Source organism: Excalfactoria chinensis, chromosome Z, assembly GCF_039878825.1.
Source record: "Excalfactoria chinensis isolate bCotChi1 chromosome Z, bCotChi1.hap2, whole genome shotgun sequence".
NCBI lineage: Eukaryota > Metazoa > Chordata > Aves > Galliformes > Phasianidae > Excalfactoria > Excalfactoria chinensis.
The window spans coordinates 35,083,540-35,107,767 of NC_092857.1; the positions used below are offsets into that span (position 1 = coordinate 35,083,540).

At 39.0% G+C, this 24,228-nt stretch overlaps 1 protein-coding gene across 3 annotated transcripts in view; it reads left to right on the forward strand.

Moving 5' to 3' along the window:
- PCSK5 (proprotein convertase subtilisin/kexin type 5) overlaps positions 1–24,228 on the forward strand; it is a 257,001-nt gene that overhangs the window by 19,657 nt on the left and 213,116 nt on the right. For all 3 annotated transcript variants that reach the window (XM_072358970.1, XM_072358971.1, XM_072358972.1), the window contains exon 2: positions 7,988–8,092. In XM_072358970.1, the coding sequence (XP_072215071.1) occupies positions 7,988–8,092 (105 nt within the window). The remainder of the gene's footprint in view (positions 1–7,987; positions 8,093–24,228) is intronic.

A 24,228-nucleotide genomic window follows, 5' to 3' on the forward strand; every position in this document is an offset into this window, starting at 1 on the left:
TGGATAGTGAATGGTATCAGTCCTGTATGGAGACTAGCTAACAGCTTAAATATATGTACAGAGAACTCTTCTTACAGGTTGGAATTTTAGCTTCTAGGTTGAGTTAAGTTCAAAGAACCTGTGCTTCTCTCTCCAAAATATTTCATATATTACTGTTTGTCAGCCCCATATTGTTCAGAATTGAAAGGGAGCCAGTTGTCCACCTCACTGTGGTGTAGCATATGTTGGCAAACATTGCTATTATTTCTTCTATATCACATATAATAAGTTAGATTCCCTATTCTGATGACAAAATAAATAAATGAGTAAATTAAAAAAAAAAAAAAAGAAAAGGAAAAAAAAAAAAAAAAAAAAGAATTACATGTTGTATTTCCGAGATAAAAGCCTCCATCTCAGTCTGCAGGCCAGAGGGGAGAGCAGCTTTGAGCCACCCTTATGATAACTTTTCTTCCATCTTCTTTGCTTGGTGGGGATTTGTCGGGGCTCTCTCATCAATGGGACTTTGGGCAAGAGAGAAGGAGGTTAGGAAAGTGTGGTTGCTGTAGTGAAGCATTTTACAGGAGAGAACAACTACAATTAAAAACAGTGTACAGTTTTGCTGCTTGGAGACAAGTTCAGGTTCCAGGCTTTGGGTGAACATGTCCTTTTCTGGTATGGGTATTTTAGTTTTTATAGGTCTATGAATGGCTAATAGCATTTGCAGGGCTCTCTGAACGTTGTGATTAGAACCCTGGTTATGAAATATATAATACTTCTTTACTGTGTAGGGACCAAAGAAGAAAAAGAAGCTACAGTTTCCTGAAGTAGCAATGAACCTGTTTTAACCTGACGAGACAAGAGAAACCAGAAGTTAGAGCTGTGGCCACACCCCTTCCATGTGTAAATGCACCAAAGGACCATAAACAGTATTGTAATCCATGTCAATATTTTGTTCTGTTAAAATGCTTTTTGTTACTCTGTTGGCTTCACTGGCATGTGATGCAAGGGAGAAATCAGAGATAACATCGACACATTGTTTCAACCTTCTCAGACTGGAATGGGTTCATTTTTTTCTCTGAAACATTTCCTCTGCACTTTATATTGTGACACTTAAAACACTAAAAGTAACCAGTTCTTTATTTCACTAAATAAGAAATCGTTGGGAAAGGATCTCTGGTGCTCCTTTCCATTAGTTTGAAGAACTTGTCTGCTGCATGGAAGTTTCAGGTATAGTTTCAGAGCTTAATCATATCTGTCAGTTTGGTGATCATAAATAGATACTTAAGGTATATTTAACTGACAACTCTAGCATTTCTATTTCCTCACAGAGTCTATGAGGGCACTCACTTGTAAATGTAGATGAAGTCATTTAGCAATTATGTCCTAAATTTTCTTAATACTGTCTTAGAATATGAAATTGCAGATGGGAGAAATACAGTCCAAGGACAAAGCCTAGAAAGCTTGTTCTTTCTTCCAATATATCAATTTTCCCAGCTTAGGAAAAGAAAATAAGGCCTACTAATTGTTAAAATAGTGTGTGGATGCTTTGGCTTGTTGGGATTACACTGTAATATTGTAGGAGAGTTATCTCCATGAATTATTTTATCCTTGCAAAAACATAGTATAGTACTATTAAAATTTATGTTGATATCCATTTAAAGTTTTCAGTGTTAAAGATTACTTATAAAGAGAGTAGGTCTCCCCTGCCCTGTTACCTATTCTCCTTGCTTTTCACCTGGCAGTTCCTCAGGAACTTTCCTCAGTCTCGTTTTAAAGCAATCTCGTCTCCCAGCTCAAAAAGGAGATTACAAAGATTTCCCAAGAATATAACAGCTAAATTGCCATCAGTCTCTAAGGTGGTTAGCTGTGCAGTCTGGTCTTTCTGATTTTACATTGCTTGTCCTCTGAGAGTGCCTGTAAGACCTGGTAGTTAAATTATAAAAAACAATTTAGCAAGAACATCCGTAATGATAAGTTTTATTGTGCTATATTTTCATAGTTAAACTATTCTCCAAGTAGTGCAAGGATTTGGAAGGTCTAAGTAAATTCCCATTAAGGGGAAAGATGGCAATAAAATTTTTAATAATACTGGTGTTACCTTACTGTGGGAGGCACTGGCAGTTAGTGAGTATGAATTAAATTCCATTTAAAAGGTTAGGGATCTCTTTATTTCATTGACAGTTATAAACTAAAGCTGTAGCTCTCACTATTATATTGCTTTTCCTGTTATTATTACTGTTATTAATTGTTATTATCTGAGAATTGGTCATGCTTGGAAGACACCGCATTATAATTTTGAAGCTTAATTCTGTAGGTTTAGTTCTGTCTCTTGAGTGCAAGGTGTCTGAGGGAGTGCAGCCATTGAGCATTAGAATGCTGCTTCTCTCCTTTTGTTGGAAGGTAGAGCCTGTATATTCCTTCAGTCTCTTCTGAATGGCTAGTATGTCTAAGTTGTAGGAGTGCGGGTAGGCCACACTATCTTTCTGCTGTGGTGGATGTCCTCACACTACAGTTTATCCTTAAAAAAAAATAACAACCCAACTCTCCAAACTAGTTGAGATCTGCGTAGTTTGAAAGCAGAGATCTTAATTTATTTTCCCTAAAATACAAGAAGTTTCTGCAGTTTTGTGCAGTCATAAAATACAATTACTCACTTGGGGTAAGTCTCTTGAGTAATGCAAGTTCTTGTGCACAGGCATAAATGCTATTGTGTGCACATAGTAGTGATTCATGGTGGTGACAGTAAAGTTCTTAAAAGGTATGACCCTTTACAAGAGTATTCTGGTACAATGAATATGTATCTCACTGTGGAGGACCTATGGAGATAGATTAGTATCACTTCCCAGAAGCTAGAATCTCAGCCTTATGTCAGGCTATGTGCGAGTCCCAGTAACATCCAGTAACTGACTCATTAGACCCCTTTGACTTGTGAGAGAATACTGGTACTAACTCTGGCACCAAATTTGTGTCAGTGGTTGATAAAAATAATAATAATTTGGATATGTGCAACAGTGGCCTGATGCTAAGAGTTGTTCAGAGTCCTACAGGCTGTTAAACTGAGAATAAACTCTTGTTAATACAGTCACAAGTGATGCAGCAATACAACAGTTAAGTGGCGTCCCCCAGGGCTTGGTGCTTGGGCTGCTTCTGTTTAACATCTTCATTGATGATCTGGATGAGGGGATTGAGTGCACCCTCAGTAAGTTCGCAGAGGACACTAAGCTGGGAGGGAGTGTTGATCTGCCTGAGGGAAGAAGGGCAGTACAGAGGGACCTAGATAGACTTGATTGATGGGCCAAGGTGAATGGAATGAGTTTCAATAGGGCCAAGTGTCTGGTTCTGCATTTTGGTCACAACAACCCCAGGCAACCCTACAGGCTTGGGGAGGTGTGGCTGGAAAGCTCCCAGACAGAAAGGGACCTTGGTGTGCTGATGGACAGTCAGCTGAATATGAGCCAGCAGTGTGCCCAGGTGGCCAAGAGGGCCATTGGCATCCTGGCTTGTATCAAGAATGGTGTGGTGAGCAGGACTAAGGAAGTCATCCTGCCCCTGTACTCGGCATTGGTGAGGCCTCACCTCAAGTACTGTGTCCAGTTTTGGGCACCTCAGCACAAGAAAGACATGGAGGTACTGGAGCAGGTCCAGAGAAGGGCAACGAGGCTCATGAAGGGCTTGGAGAATCAGCCCTACGAGGAGAGGCTAAGGAAGCTGGGGCTGTTTAGTCTGGGAGGCTGAGGGGAGACCTTATCACCCTCTTCCAGTACAAGAAAGGGTGGTTAGGTACAGGAATGGGCTCCCCAGGGAGGTGGTTGAATCGCCATCCCTGGATGTGTTTAAGAGCCGTTTGGATGTGGTACTCAGGGATATGATTTAGCAGAGGTTTTTTAGAGATAGGGTACTGGTTAGGCTGCAGTCGGACTTGATCTTCAAGGTCTTTTCCAACCTGGGTAATTCTGTGATTCTGTGAACTGCATACAGTAATGTCTGTAATTTCCTTTAGGACTAAAATCAGCATCAGAGCTGCTTTTCGTTGTGACTGAGGCTGTTTAGTAGAATCGTAGAATCACAGAATCATAGAATAGTTTTGATTGAAGGGATCTCAAGTATTTTCTAGTTCCAGCCTTCTTGCTGTGGACAGAGACTCTTTCTGATAGACCAAGTTGCTCAAAGCCTCATCTATCTGGTTTTGTGCACTTCTGGTATAGGGGACATTTACAAGTTCTATGGGCAAGATATTCCAGTGCCACCCTCACTTCTAGAATTTCTTCCTTATATCTAACCTTAATCTATCCTCATTTAGTTTAAAGCCACTATCCCTTGTTCCATCATTACACTCCCTAATAAAGAGATTATTTGCAGTCCACAGTTTTTTTATAAGCCTCCCTTAAGTACTGCAATTCTGCTATGAGTTCTCCAGGCTAAAGAAACCCAACTCTGTCAGCCAGTTTTCATAGGGGAGGTGCATCAGCCTTATCATTCCTGTGGCCTCTGCACTCATTCCAACAGCTCTATGTCTTTCTTTTGCTGGGGTTCCATGAGAGTGTAAGGATGTGCTAATCACAATTCTTTTCATTCAGCCCTGGATATGGTTGTTTTTCTGGGCTGAAAGCACACACTGCTGAATCATGTTGAGCTTCTTATCAACCAGCACCACTAAGTTGTTCTCTAAATCCACTAATTACCTAGCCTGTATTTGTGCAGGAACTTTTACTCGGCCTTATTGAACTTTATGAGGTTCCCACATGCCACCTCTGAAACATGTCAGGGTTTCTGTTAATGACATCCCTTCCCTCCAGTGTGTCAACTGCACTACTCATCTTTGGTATCCATGACAAATAGATGGCTATGACACAGTGGAACAGGTTGCCCAGAGAGGTTGTGGATGCCCCATCCCTGGCAGCATTCAAGAGAAGATTAGATTTGTCTCTGGGCAGCCAGATTTAAAGGTCGACAACCCTGCAAATAGCAGGAAGGTTGAAACTAGATGATCTCTGGGGTCCTTGTCAACCCAGGCCATTGTATGATTCTATGATTATTCTATAAAGTTTTTGGAGATTGTAGTTGATTCAGCTGTCATGTTACAGAGTGCTGGTCCTAATACTGACCCCTGAGAAATGCTGCTTGTCACTTAGATGTCAAGCTGTTTGCTATAACTTTCTGAGTGCAACCATCCAGCTTATTATCCACCAAGCAGTCCATCTGTCAAACCTTTGTATTCTCAATTTAGAGACAAGGATACTATATAGACTGTGTCCAGGTAGCTGACCTCAGTTGATCTTCCCTTTTCCACCAACACTGTAACTCCACATTTGTGAGGCAATTTGCCCTTAGTGGAGATGTGTTGTCTGTCGTCAGTCACCTCTCTGTTTTCCTCATGCTTTAGTATGATTGTTTTGAGGAGAATCTACTATCTTGCTGGATGTAGAGGTGAAGCTTATTGGACTGTAGTTCCCTGGGGCCTTTTTTTTTGCCTTTGTAAAAACTGGTATTATGTTTCCCCCTTTCCAGTCAGTAAGCGCTTCACTGAACTGCCATAGCTTCTCAAAAATGATAGACATTGGCTTAACAACTTCATTCGCGAGTTCCCTCAGGACCCTCAAATGTATCTTATTTGTTCACATAGACTTGCGCACATTCAGCTTCTTTAGATGGTCTTGAAACTGATAGTCTTCTGTAGTGAGTGGTTCTTCATTCTCCCAGTCACTTACCTTCTGCAACTTGGGCTGTGTGGTTCCTTATGTCACCAGAGGAGTATGCTGGTCTGTGGACTGAGAACTTCTATCTGCTGTGGCACTTGCAACAGACTTTAGTTCACACTAGACCATGTGTGGATGACTTCAGCAGTCCTTGGATGCTTCAGCTCTTTGAGGTATCCATGAGAAAGCTTCCCCATGTATGTTTTAAGAAGCTTTAATCACAGTTGTGCTTGTGTAGATATGAGACCAGGCTTTGCCATGGGACAGATTCACACCACTTAAGCTTGAATTGCCTTTTCAGACAGAAGACAGCATGGAGATTAGTATTCTGGTGCTAGTGTATTTAATTTAGTCTTAGTCAAACCAAGTCGTATTTAATTTGTGATAAACCGACTTGTTTTAACTGAACATTTTGCTATTGGACTTAAACAAAACATAAAATATTCTTTCTGAAAGGGAGATACTGTTTTATCAACTGAACAGTGATGAGTATGACCCTGATTCTCCTTTCATTCCCAGTTCCACTTACATCTTTAAGATAAAATATAAAAGTGCTTTGTGATAACAAAATATATATATATATATATATCTGTTAGTATTTCTTAGTTTTATTTTCTCAAGTTTTTTATTTCCTAACAGTCAAAGCATATTTTTGGAGCTCTTCAGTGGCTTGTATCCAATTCTCTTTGAACATTTAATGTTAAACAATCAAATTTCCTACATGTGTATTCCTACAGATAAAAATTTAAAATATGGAATCTTTGTTGCTCCATCTTTTTTGATGGTTTATTTGTAAAGCCAAGACAGTTAGCTGAAGGTGCTTCATTTTTTAACTTGAAACAACAGTAAGCTCTGTTGTTCCTTTTTTTTTTTTTTTTTTTTTTTTTTGTTCACCATTAAAGAAGTTTTGACTAAATTATTACTCATCTTACAAGATTTACAGTTCAATAGAAGATGAAATTTCACAACTTGATGAGATGTTCTCCCTAAATGTGGGGGTTGCTCTTAAAGTAATGCATCCTATTTTATTATCTCGGCCCACATTATCAGAGGGGGATGTTGGTGATACAGCAGTAGAAACTGAACCTTTCCACCAATATTCTGTTACATTTTGTTGCCACGTGGCAGAGGGCAACAGAGGGGCAGTATGACAAAATGATGGAAGTGTGTATGAAGCTTAGATGTATTGCTGAATTCCTCTATGCAGGAAAAATGGCTCCCACTGACATTCAGCAACACTTGCTGGACATTTCTGGAGACGAAGTGGTGGATGTGAGCGCAGTGAAAGTTGGTCTGGATGGGCAACATTTTCATAGCAATGATGTTGTCATAATAGCTGTGAAACAGTGGGTCACCTCCACAAGTGCAGATGTTTATGAATGCGTCATGCTTTCTCTTGTTCATGGCTGGTGAAAGCATATAGCCTATGGTGGTACTATGTTGAAAACTAGTGTGTTGTATGTGAGAATTTGTTCTTGTGCTATTGTTTTCTTTGTATCTGTTGTAGATTCTGTGGAGATAAATAGGAGGCATTACTTCCAGAATGACCTGTGTGCTGAATGTTTTTTTTATAGGTCGGTGAAACTAAAGTTTCATGTTATGAGTTTCTTCTATGTTGTTGAGATTGGTGGGGAAATTTCTTTTTCAAATTGTGTAGTCTGTCACTGTTTAACATTTGTATTGTCACTTTGTGATGGTAGGATGAATAAGAGATACTGTACTCTTGTGAAATTTGCAACTTTGCCTGATTTGACTCTGTACTTCAAACTAGTCACTATCTTATGAGGTCAACATTTCCACCTTTCTTTATTCTACTTCTTTGACCACCTTTGTCCAAGAGAGAAGCCCATGCTTGTGTAGTCTGATGCTGTGAACATGCTTTTTGTAAGTCAATTACATAAATAACCAAATTTAGTGCATTTTACAGTACAGCTACTGAAGCAAACTGGATGGAATGCTTTTTAATGACACTATGGTCATTTTATGATTTTTATACTTGCCATTTGAAGACAGTTTGGATATAGATTGATGCAGAATTACTTAAAGTACTGCATATAAATTAAACATTAAGAAGGTAGATACAGACAGACTAAGCAGCTCAATTATAATCTTTGGTTATGCAGTTAATGCCTCAAGGACACTCCATCCATTTCATATCATATGTCCTTCTTTTGAAAGATGATCACTGGGTTCAAGTAACATTTCAGCACAGCAGGAAATTGCATAATTTATAGACCTTTAAAAATGAAAAACAGAAAACCGCTTTCCATAAATTAAATCTCCCTCTCTTTTTTTCATCTCTCCCCTTACAGATTGGAACACTGAAGGATTACTACCACTTTTATCATAGTAAAACAATTAAAAGGTCAGTTCTCTCAAGTAGAGGTACCCACAGCTTCATTTCAATGGAACCAAAGGTAAGAAAATCCACCTATGTGTCAGAAGGAAAAGCCTTTGCATATTTTATATGAAATATCATACCATGAGATGTTTACCTGAATGGCATATAGCATTACAAGAACTGACACATTATCTGTTTGCTAAGGTTCTGCTTCCAATTAAAATGTAGTGAAGACAATACCATGCTATCAAGAATGTGCTATTCTTGGATGATAATGTCAAACGTGTTCACGTAGCAGTATAGGAATTTTCTTAATGTACTGATCACTGTGCTTTGCTTTTCTTCCAGAGCACATGTGTGACTCTGTAAAACAAATTGAAGTGAAGATAAACAATATAGGATGGTGTCAATGTTTAGAAGAAAGTTTCTCATTTTTTTCCTGCACTTCTTGTTCAGTATGAGGAATTGATATAAGAAAAATCTTTTCTGTGGTCTTTTTTGGTAGTTCCCACTGATCATAATTTTAAGATCTGCTTGATTTATTTATAAAATAATAAAAGACTGTTTGACTGCTGTGTGTATCTGTTCCTATGAGTGCCAAGATGGACTCATCCTTCAGACAGCACTGCACTTACAACAGGTGATGCTGCAAGAGGAAGGGAAAGTGTTCACATCTTCATTAGCCCATGCTGTTTCCCATGCTCACAAAGGTTCAGCAGTTGGATACATATAAGTTCACATGCGTGTACCACCATTACTTTTTGCTGTTACACCCCTTTGTGGCAATGGCATCTGGCCCTGCTTTCTGTGGCCAAAACTGAGAGGAATTCTGTGGCTCGGCACAGCACAGAAATAGGGCCATAGTTCGTTTTCCAGCGTCTTCCATGCTTTAGCATTTAGGTCTTGTTTTGTATTCTGTACTCTGTGCTGCCGTATATACAGGAGTCTTTCTGTCCAATTGTTGTTAAATATCACTGCAATACTGAGAAACCCTAGTGAGGGCTGTGCAGGGTAGTCAGCCCTGTAAATGATTCTATAACCAAAAAGAAGCTGACGGTCTGATACCATGGTCTAGTAACATGTTTGGTATTCACCTTTTCATTGCTCCACTGAATTCACGCTTGGAAATTATTGTGCAGCCATAGACATGTCAAAATGTGGACATGTATTTGTGGGCCTAAAGTCAGTTTATGCATGTAACATTTCAGGATTATTGAAGTAGACTGGAAACTCAATTATATGGTATAAGCCTTTTATGGACCTTTTAAAAACAAAAGGTGTGATCTTAAAAAAGGCACATCACATGGCTTTGTGAATGTTAAAGGACTGGTATTATGTGCTGTTATATTTATGATTGTCACTGTATCTAATGCCAACATTTGCAGCAGATTAGATGGCATGTGTATTTGTGAATAAGGAAACATTAAGGCTTGTGTACTTTCCAAATCATTTAATGATAGTTTACTTAATGCTTAAAATCTCTGTGTAGTATGTACACACAATTGCTTGCTCTGTGCTTGCTTTAGATGTGAATCATTAATTTGCTACTTTAGGAAATTTCAAATGATGGAATTTTTATTGAGGGGAAATTCCTTGCTTAAGTTACCTGTACTAGTGGAAGCATTTTGATATTTGGCATTTCCAAACTGCTTATGTGGGTTATGTTTGATTTCACTGTCTGACCATGAGAGGGATGATAAATAGATATATAGGATATATTGATAATATATATAGGTAATGTAAAATGCTGCTTTCATTTAATGAATTGCTTTGATGATCTTTGGCTTGATCTTTCTTCTAGAAAGGAATCTTGACACTATTATAAACTGTATGAATATGTCCAACAGGGAACATAAACTGAAGGTGTGTATATTGCACATTTTGTCAATTGTCTCAGCATTAAATGAACATTACTTTGCATTTAGATTACAAGATAAAGGATGTGCAGCATAACGTGATTTTGACTACTATCATCCACGTCTTTGCCTAGAAATACTGTAGGTTGTCGCGTGAAATGATCAGAGAGTTCTAAGAACAGATGTGTTAGTGAGGCTTTAATGTTCATAACATAGATTATCAAGTAGAAAATTCAGAACATAGCTATATCCACGGGATCTTTTCTATTCTTGGTTATAATTGCATGTTGTTTTCTACATGTTGTTAGAAAAGCCAAGAGTAGTCAGTGTCAGGACAAAGATTAGTACTATTTGTCAAAGCCAAGCTTAGCACTCAATGCAATCTACTACAGAGGCTTCTGGTCTCTCCAGCTGATGTGATGTCTGTGGTTGGACTTTGGAAAGGGTCACTGAAAGCACCATGCAGTGAATTGAGAGCCTTTTTTTAGCTCCATAGAATTTGTTCAGTGAAGTTGTTTTGGTGATTTGTGAAATAAAGGGAGCAGGACTGAAGCAGAGTGGAGAAGACAGACCTAGTCAGTGCATAACTGAAAAGTATCTTGAAGCTCTAATTCAGATATGGAATAGGTGAGTTTATTGCTGGCAGGCTTTCTCCTGAAATCAAACTAAATTGAGCATTTATTTCCAAGGGAAGGAATGAAAAAATGTGATGCACCTCTGGGTTTCACTAGTGGTGAAGTGATGATGCACCAAATGAAACGGAAGTGTGAAAGTAGAATTGCAACCTGGCTGTATAAGTCAGGCTTTATATGAATACAAAACATGTAGAAACTCCAATGGGATTTTTCTGTCACTGAAGAAATTACAGCTCTGATGAAATAGTATACTTGAAAACCTTGCACATAACAGTAATATGTGGAAGTTAAATGGACAGGACACATGCAAAGGCAGTCTTTTCATACAATAATCTGTTATGTGAGATGAAGATTTTCTAGTGAAGGGCAAAATCTAAAAATAGTAATTCAACTTCCAATAAAATAACATATTTACTAATGGGGAAATCATTTTAGGGCATTAGTGTTTGTCAGTATGAAGTAAGATGACATCTTACTTTATTATTATTATTATTATTATTTTAATTTTATTTCAGATAGGTTTATTTTGAGTTTGAACTCCTAGTTGCTGATGCAGATTCCCTCATCCTTTGAAAGTGAAGGATTTCCAGTGTCATACCTTTGTCACCACTTCTCCAGGATCAGAGTACCTGGTGGAAAGATTGCTACAGATACCTACATTTCACCCAGTCTCACCTAGCCATGCTCAGAATGATTCTGTATGACCTGGTGAAACAAAGCTTTTAGAGTGTTCTACCTTTGCCATCATGAGCTCAGTAGGATTGGTGGTGGCAGCACGTAAAACATTAGCAGGCATATCTCTGAGGAGCCAACAACAAGCTGTCTGGGCAGCCCTCAGAGGGTAAACAGTAAAAGCAGAATCCTACCTTTAATATTGGTAGAACATTGTGGTTATTCATGGGGGCAGAGGGGAGCACAGTGGGAGAAGCCAGGAGTAAATGTTTCACCATGTGCCTGTGTAGAAGGGGTTGTGCCAGTTCAATCTGCTAAATAATACCCTGATTTGGTGCAGGAGTTTGATGGCTAAAGAGGTGAAGAAAGGATGGATTTCACCACAAGGTTATGGTCTTGCTTTGGTAAAGAATAAAAGAATATGCCACTGCTTGTAGAGCCTGCTTTGGGCAGCAACACATTTGATCACTGGATTAGAATGTTTAGTGCAAATCAAGAAGAGGAGGGCAACAAAGCTGGTGAGGGGTCTGGAGCACAGGTCATATGAGGAGAGGCTGAAGGAGCTGGGAATGTTCAGCCTGGAGAAGAGGAGGCTCAGGGGAGACTTCATTGCTCTCTGTAACTTCCTGAAGGGAGGTTGTAGTGAGCTGGGGGTCGGCCTCTTCTCTCGTGTCATTAGTGATAGGACCAGAGGGAATGGTTTCAAGCTGCAGCAGGGGAGATTCAAGCTGGACATTAGGAAGTATTACTTCTCAGAAAGGGTGGTCAGACACTGGAATGGACTGCCCAGGGAGGTGGTGGAGTCATCAACCGTGGGGGTGTTCAAGGAAAGACTGGATGTTGTGCTGAGGGACATGGTTTAGTGGGAGCTATTGGTAATAGGTGAACGGTTGGACTGGATGATCTTTTAGGTCTTTTCCAACCTTGGTGATTCTATGATTCTAAGAGGGTCAAAATTTTCAATGTGCATCATCAAATTGTGATTTCCAGTTGTTCATGAGTCTAAATGTGCTGAGACTGGAGTGTGAGGTTGACTAAGGAGAAAACTTCAAATTATTTGTGTTTTATGTAGAAAACACAAACTTCAGCAAGAATGAAGGATTTTATTATCATACTAAAATCCCAGGTTTTAATAGGCAGACTTCTTGGACTGAAATCTTTGAGAAGCTCTTGATAAGAATGCTGTTAATGGGAAAGGTTGCTTTTCATACTGGCACAGCTGAGTGCTACCTCATTAGCAAAGATTTTGTTATCCAAACAGAGCAACAGAAGTGTTAAACATTGGGACCAGGTGAGTTACTGATGTCTGCCTGGGTAGTTGTAATCTACGTTAGCACTCCAGAGGTCAAAGAATCAATTCTACATGGAAGTGAAATAATAGGAGCTGTCATGCTGACTTCCACATGTAGAGTTTAACTGGGGAGCTTAAGTTAGTTGGTAAGTAATGCAGTGTTTACCACTGCAGGCTTTTTATCTAGCTGCCTCAAAGAGCTTTAATGTGAGCATTGCTTTAGCCTAGTCAAAATCAAGAATCAGACTTGGTGTTTCAAGGAGCCAATTGCCAGTAAGGTAGAACATGAACAGAATCACAGTGTGTGACAGGGCACAGGAACATTTCCCTTTGATACCTGTGTCCAGAGCATTAAAAGTTTCATGTAAACATGAGCAAATAGACCTGCAGCTTGGATTCTTTTGTGGTGCTTTTTGAGATACAAGGTTACAGCTCACTGAAGAGCAGCTGAATAAAATCCTTCTATAATTAGCACTGATCTAAGCTCTTCATGTTGCTGTAAAGTTTGCATGAGATGGTATTTTGTTAGTGTAGCAGTTACTGAAATCTGTGCCTATGGGGTACTTTGTGTTAGCCTTACATTACCATATTCTCCACCTGCAAAAATCCTTGGGAGAGTTTCTTCAACAGAAATCAATCTCTTGTACTCTACTGAGGCTGCAAGACAGCGTCAGGCTGATTTCCATTGGTGAGCCAGCATGGACAATTTAACAATGTCAATTGACCTAGAAGAGAAAAGCATAGCAACAAAACCCAGCATCCAGAGCAGTACTAGGGCTGAGCAGTAGCCATGTCATAAAGTGAGTTTCTTCCTTGCCTGCACCAGAACACCATAAGTACCGAAGAGAGTCGGGTGAAACACCTTGTTGTTCTGAGGAATGAAATGGTATAAAATAGTTCAGCTACAAGGGACCTGTAAAGATTATTTAGTCCAACTACTGACATCTTCAGGCCAGCTATGTCTAGGGAATAGCAACCAAAAATGCTGTGTTCTTTTTCAGCTCATGGGGCATGTTTGACCTGTGGATTATGAGAACCCATCTCAAAGATAAACACTGTATGGCAGAAACCTAAAGACAAAAAGGCTTAATCCAGAGCACACTGACATAGTACCAAGTGATTGTACTGCATGTGTGGCTGTCCCCATGCTCTGCAGACTAAATCCATTGCTGCTCTAACAGGAGTTGATGGTTCTTCGATTAGCAAATTTTGTTGAGTAATAATGATTTCTCTTCATTTATCTGCAATAAGGAGAATTATTTAATGAAGTTAATGATAATGCAGAAGGGATCGAGGCTTATTTGTGAAATTTGTTAATGTCTAATTCTATTACAATATCCATATGATAGGTGACTTTTCTATTAGCACTTAAGAAATGTTCAGAAACAATCATGTCAGGTACATAGTGGAATTATCTTTTGATGTTTCCTACTGAAAGCAGAAAAGCCAATATGAATTCTGTGTAATATAGTTTTAGGAAAGAAAAGTGAAAATATCCACTCTTACAGAATATTGAAGTGTTTTTTAATATAGATTATTTCATTACCTGTACTTACTTCAGTTTCATCTTAATTATTGCACCTGCCTCAAAGGGGTTTTGTTCCCTCTGCTCCTTATCTGCTTGTACATTAGAAAGAAATGTTAGATTTTGGAATATAATAATTTTCTGGTGACAAGGTCATTTTACAGAACTCTCTGGGAATGTCAGTCTCACTGTTAGCTGTTGGGCAAGAGTTAGAGATTAGTCTAGAGGTTTTATCCAGCGCAATTCCTAATTAGTGTAGCAAATGGTTTTAGGAATGAAAAGTAAATTCAGCAGAATGGTGCTCTCTTGCTATTCTCATAGTTATTTTCTTAAGCTGGTACCAAGTTGGGCTGGGAAACTGGAAGACCAGTTTGGAAATGGGAAAGTGTGGGCTTGTAATTTTGACCAGTAGTGTACTATCAAAACCTAATGTGTGAGACCATGCAACAAACATCCCATCCCATCACTAAATAGTCTATAGAGATTGTGGTAGATCTGCTGTTACAGTCTCTGTGCTTCATTGTCAATGAAAAAAAGTAATGCCAGACCCTAAAGAGGTAGGCAGTGGCTCAGCCATTTCTAGAAGAAATAGCTAAACTCTCCTGAGACAAGAATATTCAAATGAGGGAGATCATGTTGGTCTCTTGAGTCTGTGCAATTTGGACCTTCTGATTTTGGAAAAGGAACACTCAAAACATAATGTGAAATATTAAAGAAATGCTATGGCCTAGGGCTTTGGAAGAGGTTCAGTCTATTAAGAAAAAATGCACAAACTATTCAGAAATTTGCAAAGCAATGTGTGTCTTAAACATAAGTATTCATGACTTTTAAGATTAGCTGGATTTTAGCTCAGAGCTGTTTGATAATACTGTTGAGTTTTCAGAAATTCTGTTCTTTGACCACTCTGCACTTGGTGAATTTGAGGGGCATGCCATCTGGACTCCTTCATTTTTGCTTCAAGGCATGTGTTGGTCTGTAAAAATATATTTTCAGTAAATATGTGGAGCAGAAGTTAGGATCAGTGGCAGAATTTGTGACTACAATCTAGATCATGTTACACAATTTCATTTAGGACCTATAAAATTACACAGAAGTGTTCATTAGAAGAAAAATTGCTCAGGGGATAGTTGCTGTATAGCAGGCTTGAGGTGCTCTTTCAGTCTTTCCCTATGCTACATAGGGAATAAATACTTCTGAAATGGCTATTATGCAGTGCTACATTCATAATTGATCAGATTTAAGATTAAAAATTAAATATCCCTCTTAAGTTTCTTGAATTGGAGGAAAAATCAGAGAAAACAGTTTTATAGGTCTCTTCACTGTTACCTGTAGAAGTTCAGTGGAAACCTGCCTTCTGTTATCTTAAAACCTAGATCTAACCTGGGTCTATCTGATAGTGGTCACAGTTACCATGTGCATTCAGTCTGTACTTGAACTGCAGTGCTGTGCCAACAGTGGGTGAATTCAGAAAAAACTCCATTGCATGCAGCACCTAACTTCAGATCTACTTAGGGCCTAAATACTTCTTTGTGAATACTTGCACTGGTTCCTACTTCATACTTCTTTAGGTATTACAACCTTTGACAGTATCGCAATTGTGAAGCTGAATGAGTGCTAACAAAACTACAAAAGATAGGAGGGCAAGCTTCCGTCTCTCTGCTGTTTTGTCAGAAGACCCTTTGACATCAGGGGCATGACAGTTTCACAGCATGTGCAAAGGCTGAGGTAGCAACTAGGGCAGCATGCACTGCAGTATGGTGCATCATGCTAGGGTAGTCTTCATTTGGGTTAGGCAGGGACTAGAAGACCCACTTTTGCTGAGACTGCAGAAGATACACATGCATGCTGTGCAGCTAGCTTAATTGGCATCATTAGATTCTCTTGTGTGCCTTAATTTATCTAAGTGCTTTCTAAAATCCTTGCATTCAGGGATAGATTGCCTCAGCAACTCTCTGCTAGGGCTTCTAAGCACATGGCTGTTGCTTTCTTGCATAACCACACATCTGCCTGGTCAGCTCTCCTTGTATGAACTGGAACGCTCAGCCCCATTCAAAGTGAGACCTTTAATGAGGGCTGTGCTGTGCATATATGGCAAGATCACACAGGTGTGTGCACCTCTATTTTTGTAGGTGTAAATGTTATGCTAAGAAAGAAAAAAGCCTAGAAAAGAAAAGCATATTACATTCTCAAAATTTAGGAACAGTGAAAGGATTTTGGTCAGCTTTAATGATGACAACATTGCTTTTCATGAATTTATGAGTGAGCAATTTAAGCCTATAAGATGACTATTTCCTCACAGCAGTTATAATCACGTAAGAGCAGAAGATCATAAAGGAAAATGCTTGTCAATCCGTAGTCTGTCTGTGTTGTTAAGTGTTAATAACATTTGAGTTTCCTTGTAGTTCCAATGAAAGGAGTACTCTCCTCCATATTTATTTTTTTTTTTAACAACAAAATGGGTTTATAGATAATAAATGATAGGGTGACTAAATGTTTCAAAAGAAACATGGAGAGTTAGTCCTTTCATTTCTAATCTCCCTTCTAGGAGCTTGCCAGGGAAAACAGCATCTCTGACAGCTGCAATGGTCTCATGTTATACAAACTGTGTTTTTGCTGTCGTTAGAGACAGTTTGCATTACCAGTGGCAGAGAGATAGCAAATTACTGTTCTGGCTGCTGCAGTATAAAACTGCCGGATACCAGCTAGAGTCAGAAGAGGAGGAAGTGCAGAGATACTAGTTTTGAACCAGAGAAACATACATGGTTCTGGAATGAGTTGATCCTGCAGGCCCAAATGCCAGAATGCCAGATCAGAGAAAGAGAGGGATTGAAATAAAACACTATGGACAAGAGCATCTCAGAACAGACTGTCTAGGAATGTGACAGAGCAGCCTTTACACACCATTTCCTGAGGGAATCCAGCTTCATCCGATACTGATGAGACTGGTTATAGTGCAGGATATTCATAGAAAATGGATTAAAGTTGTGTTTTGTTTTCTTTTTTTCCTCATGCATTTGGAAAACTTTCTGGCAGCAATATATGATCCTGATTTAGTGCATCAACATTGTTATGCATCTCTCTGCCTGCTTCTGTCAGACAACACAATTCCAGTGGCAGTTACCTCACCCAGATATTTTAAATTGTGAACAACAAGTAAAGATGGTACTCACAGATCAATTATCATATCAAGTGTTATTAGCAGATAATAAAGAGCAGTATGGGGAGCTGGAAAGACAACTTTCTTCAAGACAGAGCAAAAAGAATCCTCTCGCACCAAACCCTGTGCATATAACAACCTGTGTTTTTACAGGATCATTTTGGAAGGACAGTTTCACTGGAACCTAGTCACTTTCCTTGGTTGGATGTTGTATTTCACATCATCAGGTCCTTAATCCAATTTGTGCTGCAGTACTGTGGCTTAGAGAAGCTATACTCTATGTGAAGCTCTGGGACTTGAATGTACACAGCCATCACCAAGCCTCCTTGTCCTGTGTGCAAGCAGGATCATACTGGCATTGGGCATACACTTCTGCAAGTGAAACGTGTGTAGTGAGCACTCTGGATGTATTTCTAGGAAAATGTTTTGATCTCAATGTCACACAAAGCACTGTATGAACGCAGACAATATTTTAGTAAAATAAAACACTCCCACTCTAAATTCTTTTCCTGTAATCCACTTTAAGCAGTCATATCTATTGATGTGTTGACTGTTGCTTGTATAAGCTGTGTTTAACCTAGATTATTGTTTTCCATTTTTTTGAGGGGGAGTAAATTCCATCACTCTCATTAACTGAAATTCTAAATAAATGTGGGGACCAGAATATAGGTTTATCTTTGCTTTTGTGAAGGATCCAGATGAAAAAAAATAATGTTAAGTACTTTTACCAAGCTCAGAATCAGTCCACTCTTCTCAATAATGATTACAGCAACTGTATATGATAATATAATAAAGCCAGAATTTCTGAATTTTAGACAAGTTTCCATTTTCCAGGGTGTTCCTAAGAAATTGTTTCTGCCAACAGACTCAAAGTCTGTAAGACCAAAAGGAAACATTGTGGTCATCCTGTCAAACCATCTTTGACCAGATGACATATGGCTCCCTGGAATTGATTTCTGTTTGAAGCAGAACATAGCCTTTAGAAATCTTCCAATTTTAATGAAAACATTACAACAAAACACTGTTACCAACTGTGGAGTTTTCAGAAGTCTTTCAGTTGTTCCATTTTTCCTTTATCTGGTGTTATCTAGCTTCAACCTCTGGCTGTTTCCTATTGCTGTTCCTTTACAACAGTTTGGCAGCCAGCATGCATGTTTGGATGCTGTAATTTGAACACTTGTAAATTTTCTTTTCCCCATCTAGGAGGAGCACCTCGAGAAACATTTCATTCTGTATCTATTTTTCTGTTAATCGTTTCTGTGCTGCTTACTGGAGTATGCGCTGTGTCAGCATGCATCCCTTGCCTTGAATGAAGGAAGCCAGGAGTGGGATTTGCCACCCTGCTAAGTGCACACATAGGACAACCTTGCTTGTCTCACCTAAATACAGTTTGGTAAGGAAACCTGAAGGAGGCATCATCTGAAGCTTCTGAAATGTCTGCCCTGGTGAAAGCACATCTCAGATGATATCAAACAAAGTTTACCTTCATTTCAAAAGATGAATGTTTGCACACTTGAGAATTTTCATAGCCAGTTACCATGAAAAATCACATTTATGTTAGGTCATTTTAAAGTCTTTTTATCCTAACAGAAGTCCAACTAGTAATAGCTCATAAAGCAGTGAGCTTTATGAGCTTTCAAATGGTGTACACATAGATAACAGAAATTTTGGCAAGACTGTACAAACCATACTGCAAATTCATGTGAGCAGTCTGACTGAAGATTGAAAAAGCTGTAGTATATACAATTAAAAATTCTGTCCCATAAGTAAGATCTATGGAAAAAAAATGCTTTTTATTTTCTTTTTCTCAATCTGTAATATGAAGAGTGTTGTGAATTGTGAGCATTGAGAAATAAATCCCTAACTAAGCAACTGCTCTTGGCACGTTTCTCATGTCAGAACATGCAGAGGGACTGTCAAGGAGTTGCAAAGCCAAGATACTGCCCTTGTTTCACTCAAAGCTTAAAAATAAGGAAGAGCAGTAAACAGCAAGTTCATTAATCAAGTATCGCTCCAGCTTTTATGCGGTCTGACTTGAAGAAACTGAGAGATACCACCTTACTGAAACCACTGTCAGCAGTTCTTGAGGTGTGGGAATAATACTTCAGTTAAAAAAACATTTGCTTTCATTCAGCCTACTGGATGTAGGAAAGGAAACTTCAGTCCTTTTTCATTTGCCTGGGGGTCTGGACTGCAGCGTTTCCTCAGGCTGGCTTCACGTGTCTTTAATAAGTAGCTCTGTGGATTATTTCAGGAGGTGATGATGATGTTTAAGAGATCCAGCAATCACTGTGTTTTCATAGCACCCAAATTCACTGCCAGCTGCAAGCTGGAAGTGTTCAAGACAAAAGGAGCTGCACTGGACCTTGAGCTACAAATTGAGGAGAAGAGAGATTAAATGAGCAATGTCTGAAAGGGCACAGGAATTTGTATCTTTTTATTGTTGTTTGTGTTTGTTTTTGTGTGTGTTGTGTGTGCCATGAAAGAAGTAGGAGGAGTCCTCAAGTTGTGCCTCAAAGGCATCTGAAATGCCAAAGATCTAGTGAAATGTTGTGGTGCAAAGTATGTCACTGATATTTCCAAAAAGAACAAAACCCTATTTAATATTTCACAACTCTAAAACTGAGGCTTGAAATAAATACTTTTGACCCAATTTTGAATTCTAAACATACACTTTTTATTACATGCTAGGAATAGAGTGGGTTCAGGAGAAAAAAAAAAACAAAAACAAAAACAAAAAAAAAAACAAACAAAAAAACAAGAAAAGAAAAAAAAACAAGAGAGAAGCAATATTGTATAGGGATGATTTCAAAGGTGCTTTTGGCTAGTTAGGAGACTACTCCAGAAAAGCATCCTGTGTTTGCTGTGATTGAGACTAGTAGATCACTTTCATATATTATATATCACTTAATTCTGAAATACTTATACTACCTCAGCAATTCTCACCATATTTGGTAACTTGTGGTGGATATCTATGGTGGTAGAAGCTACAGCAAGCCATGGACTGTTCTGCATCTTTGGAATTGCTGTGGTATTTTTGATGTTTAGATTTGACCCAGCAGGAGATTTGTATTCCTGAAAATTCATTTTGTAAATTATTTAGGGCCAACTGAAATTAGCACATGCAGGTGTCTGAAGTACATCATTTGCATTAAGAGCGGTAAGGACTACCCTGAGGAAAGAAAAAATCTATCAGATATTTCTACCTTTTTTTTTTTTTTGCTTCACTTTGTTTTCATATATATCATTGTCATAACAATAGAAGCATAAACCCCAAGGTATGTCAACTGCCAAATGTTAGACTTCAAAGCTAATTAAGTTTAGAGAGTTTAAAGTTTTATTCTCTTGTAGATACTGTATTTGGTATTGGCCTTTTATTAAGCATATGTGATTGTAGACATAGGGTAGAGGAAGTCTTGATGTATCAGTTTGCATTTGGAGTGATGTTTGTACTAATCCTCACAGTGTACTGGAGTTCCAGATTATTATTCTGCCCCAAGACCCAATATACGTAACAGTGTAAGCAGATATCAGTTATAGTGGTTTTTGTTTTGTCTTTAAAAATCATGTTACCACGTAACACATGAGTTGTTACAAGGGGAACTGTATGAAACAAGGTGATAAATATTAAAGTGCATTGTATAAACATGAGAGTTACTTTCAAGCTGGTATAGCAAAGATTTTTCCTGACTTATCCATGGCTGAGTTACCTTAGAAACAGAACCAGAAGCATCTGAGCTGGCTTTGGCACTTCTGTCTGCAGGAGGGAGAATCCCTTGCTGCCTAAGACACACTGCCTAGGACAGCTGGTACTGGGGACTGCTGCTAGCAGCCTCCTGGCACCCTGTAACTCATTCTCAGCTCTGCTGCAAAGCTTCTCTGTGATGGTCATCCTGAACTGTGATCTGCTCAAAAGTCTGTAGTGGCACCGGATGGAAGAAATGGGCAGAGGCCTCAGTAATGTTCCCTCTACATCTGCTGCATTCACATCTATGAATAAGAGACGTGCAGAGATTTCCCCAACAAGAGATGATGTGGATCTGTAAGCAATGTGACAGAATCTTTTTGCTTCTGCCACTTCCACTGTTGCCTGCCTTTCCAGTAGGATATACATCCTGGCTGGCAGCTGACGTTCTGTGCTCCTTCAGAATTTCAGTGTGATGTCTGCCTTTCCTGGCATAATAAACTGGCAGTGAACTCTCCTGATACAGAGAAAATGTACTGCTGCCCCTATGTGGGCTGTGCCCTTTCCTCTTGCATTTCTCCCCTACTTACTCCTCCCAAGTCTTGTTGTAAACGCAAGAAGAGACTTCACTGCCACACACAGCTGGAGGCAGAACTGTGTTGATGCTTGTATTGGTTGTTAATATACAGATGGTAACAAATGTACAGAAGGAAAAAGCAAAGGAAAACTCACCAGTGGTGGTGCCTTGGCTGAAGAAGCTGGGGCAGTCCTCACTGGCAAACAATCTCCAAGAGATACTGCCTCAGTGGGAGTCAGCCCTTAAATGAGGTCTCAGAGGAGCTGGAGTCGAGCTCCACCCCTTCAGGGAGCACAGCTACATCACTCTCACCTGTGCTCCCACAGCTGACCCCATACTTGCCTCAGCTGATTAATCAGAGGTTCAGGTTGTGATTACCAATCTCCCATACAATGCTCATGAAGGGTCCTGAGATCTGGAGATGAGAAGGGTATGAAGGAAAGGTAACTGGCATTTTGGATCTGTTTGCAAGCACAGCTGTGGATAGTGGTACCTCAAGTATGTGGAAGTATGCCTGAGTGCTGTAATGCATTACTTTTGTATAGTAGAGTAGGCAGAAACCATTTAATTCATATCAGGACTGCCTGACTTTTCTGTGGCCATGAGATGGAAAAATATGCATTGAATTTCAGCTTTGTTCCATAGGTCAGGCTGCTGTAGATTTCTCTGCAATTGTGCAAGACATGTTTCTTTCAGCAAAAGTAATAATTTGAAGTGTTCTCTGCAGCCTTCTCTCCTCTTCTGCTTTTCTTCCTCTACTCAGCCTGTCTTAAAATCTACTTTTTTTTTTTTTTTTTTTTTTTTTATGTTGCTTTTATTCAGATTATGTGTAGTGTAATTATGACAACTTCTTTGATTGTGGATTGTCTTTGACCCTTGCTGAAGAAGCACATTGTCAGTCAGCGAGAATGCATCACTTAGCACTGCTGGATTCATTGACTTTTTATCCAACTTCAGACCCCTGCAGTTTGTGAAATGGCATCTGCAATAATTTTCCAAGCTCTTGACCTGTGTCAACAGCTACTTTATCCAACTGTCTTCATCTATTTTTATGTGCAAATTGACTGCTGCTACTGTGAGTCAGAGCATACAGATAGGTTAGGAAAACAGCCTACTGTTCAATTATTTAAAAAACATGCAGTTCCTCTTAAGTGGAGCAATCCAGCTTTAGGAGTCTCTTTCTGTGGCTGCCCATCAGCAACAGGAGGTGTGCCAGTGGCCTCCCCAGCCCTCCTGCATTGCTGAGTGATGGCTTCAGTCTCAGCTCTTCCACAGCCAGTTTGTGTTACTTGGAAATTGGCATATCCTCCTACACTCCTTAAGTCCTGAATTTTTTGACTGTTTGTTTTCATAAGGATGCAAAATATGAGCGGAGAGTGTTGTCAAATTGTGTGTTAAGTAGAGCTCATCACAGAAAATTTGATAATGGTAACAACTCATAACTGACTGTTTCTGCTACGATGAGTAGTTGGAACCATTTTTCTTTTATATCCCACAGTGGGCCAGGCACAGTCTTGGTTTCCCTCTCTGGAAGTGTCAGCCTCTTTCCTGCCCTCTCTGCCTGTGTCTCAAGTAAAGGTCAGCACTCAGTGTTTAAGGAGTGAAGGCTGAGGTACAGCAGGTGCAGTGTGAAGCCATCCCCACGGAGAGCAGGTTGTAACATGGTTTAGCATTGCCCCTTTTGCTCATTCAGCCTGACTCCATGCAGATTCACTGCTATCTCACTGCTAGCTTGGTGATACTTTCCATGTGCCCTGAGTTTTCTGTCCTTTCTTTATACTGTTCATCTGGCGCTTCCTTTCATTTTAGTTGAGCAGGAATTTCTACTTTCTTCGAGGTGCAGGACAGTATGAAGTGAATGATTCTGTGATTATGTTTGAGAGTGGCACTTTCAGCAGTTCTTTTTCATAAACTGAATACTCACACCTTATTTATTTATTTATTTATTTTTAATTCTGCGATGTAGAATAATGACTTTTGATATGAAATGCATACATTACTTCAGGGTTAGGATATTGCTTCCCTGTCCATTCTTTTTTTTTTTTTTTTTTTCAAAATGGAAAGGAATATGCCTCCAACTTGCTTTATACCTTCTCCTTTTTAATGATAACATTTTCACATACTGTACTTGAAACATTTTTAATCAATTTGAAAATACTTATTAACAGACCTCCTCATGACATATTTGAAAAACAAAGTACGTGCTGTTTCACAAGGCTGTCTAGTGTTTGTATATTAAAAATCATCCTGCTTTGATAATAGGTGGATTATATTTTTCAGCTTACTAAGTTTTCCCATTTTTTTCTCTGGGTGTTTTTTTTTTTTTTTTTTTTTTTTTTCCCACAGTTTATTACAGTAGAGGAGTTCTTACTGCTGCATACATACACAGGACTGCTTTTTCATTAATTCTGTTAAATTAATGAGAATGAAAATTGTAGAAAGCAGTTCAGTTTCACATAGAGATAACACTATATACTTTTTGCCCACAGAGAATGAAAGAGTGATATACTAGAATAAGCTGGGAACAGCTTTTATTCCGCAGCATTGTTTCATGAAGGTCTGTGAAGAAGAGCTGTGTTGTGTATAGAACAAGCCTATGAGTGAGGAGACTGGAAATGATGATTTTTTTTTTTTTTATATTATTATTATTATTATTATTTTAATGGTTCGGTCTCCAATCTGGCTTGGCTTTCATTTCTAGACATTCAGGAAATGGAACTTTCAAAACTGAAGTCAATGGGAAAATGTGCACTGTTCCCCCTCAGCAAGTGTGACTTTATGGAAATGTTAGAATGCACCTCATTGTTCGCATAG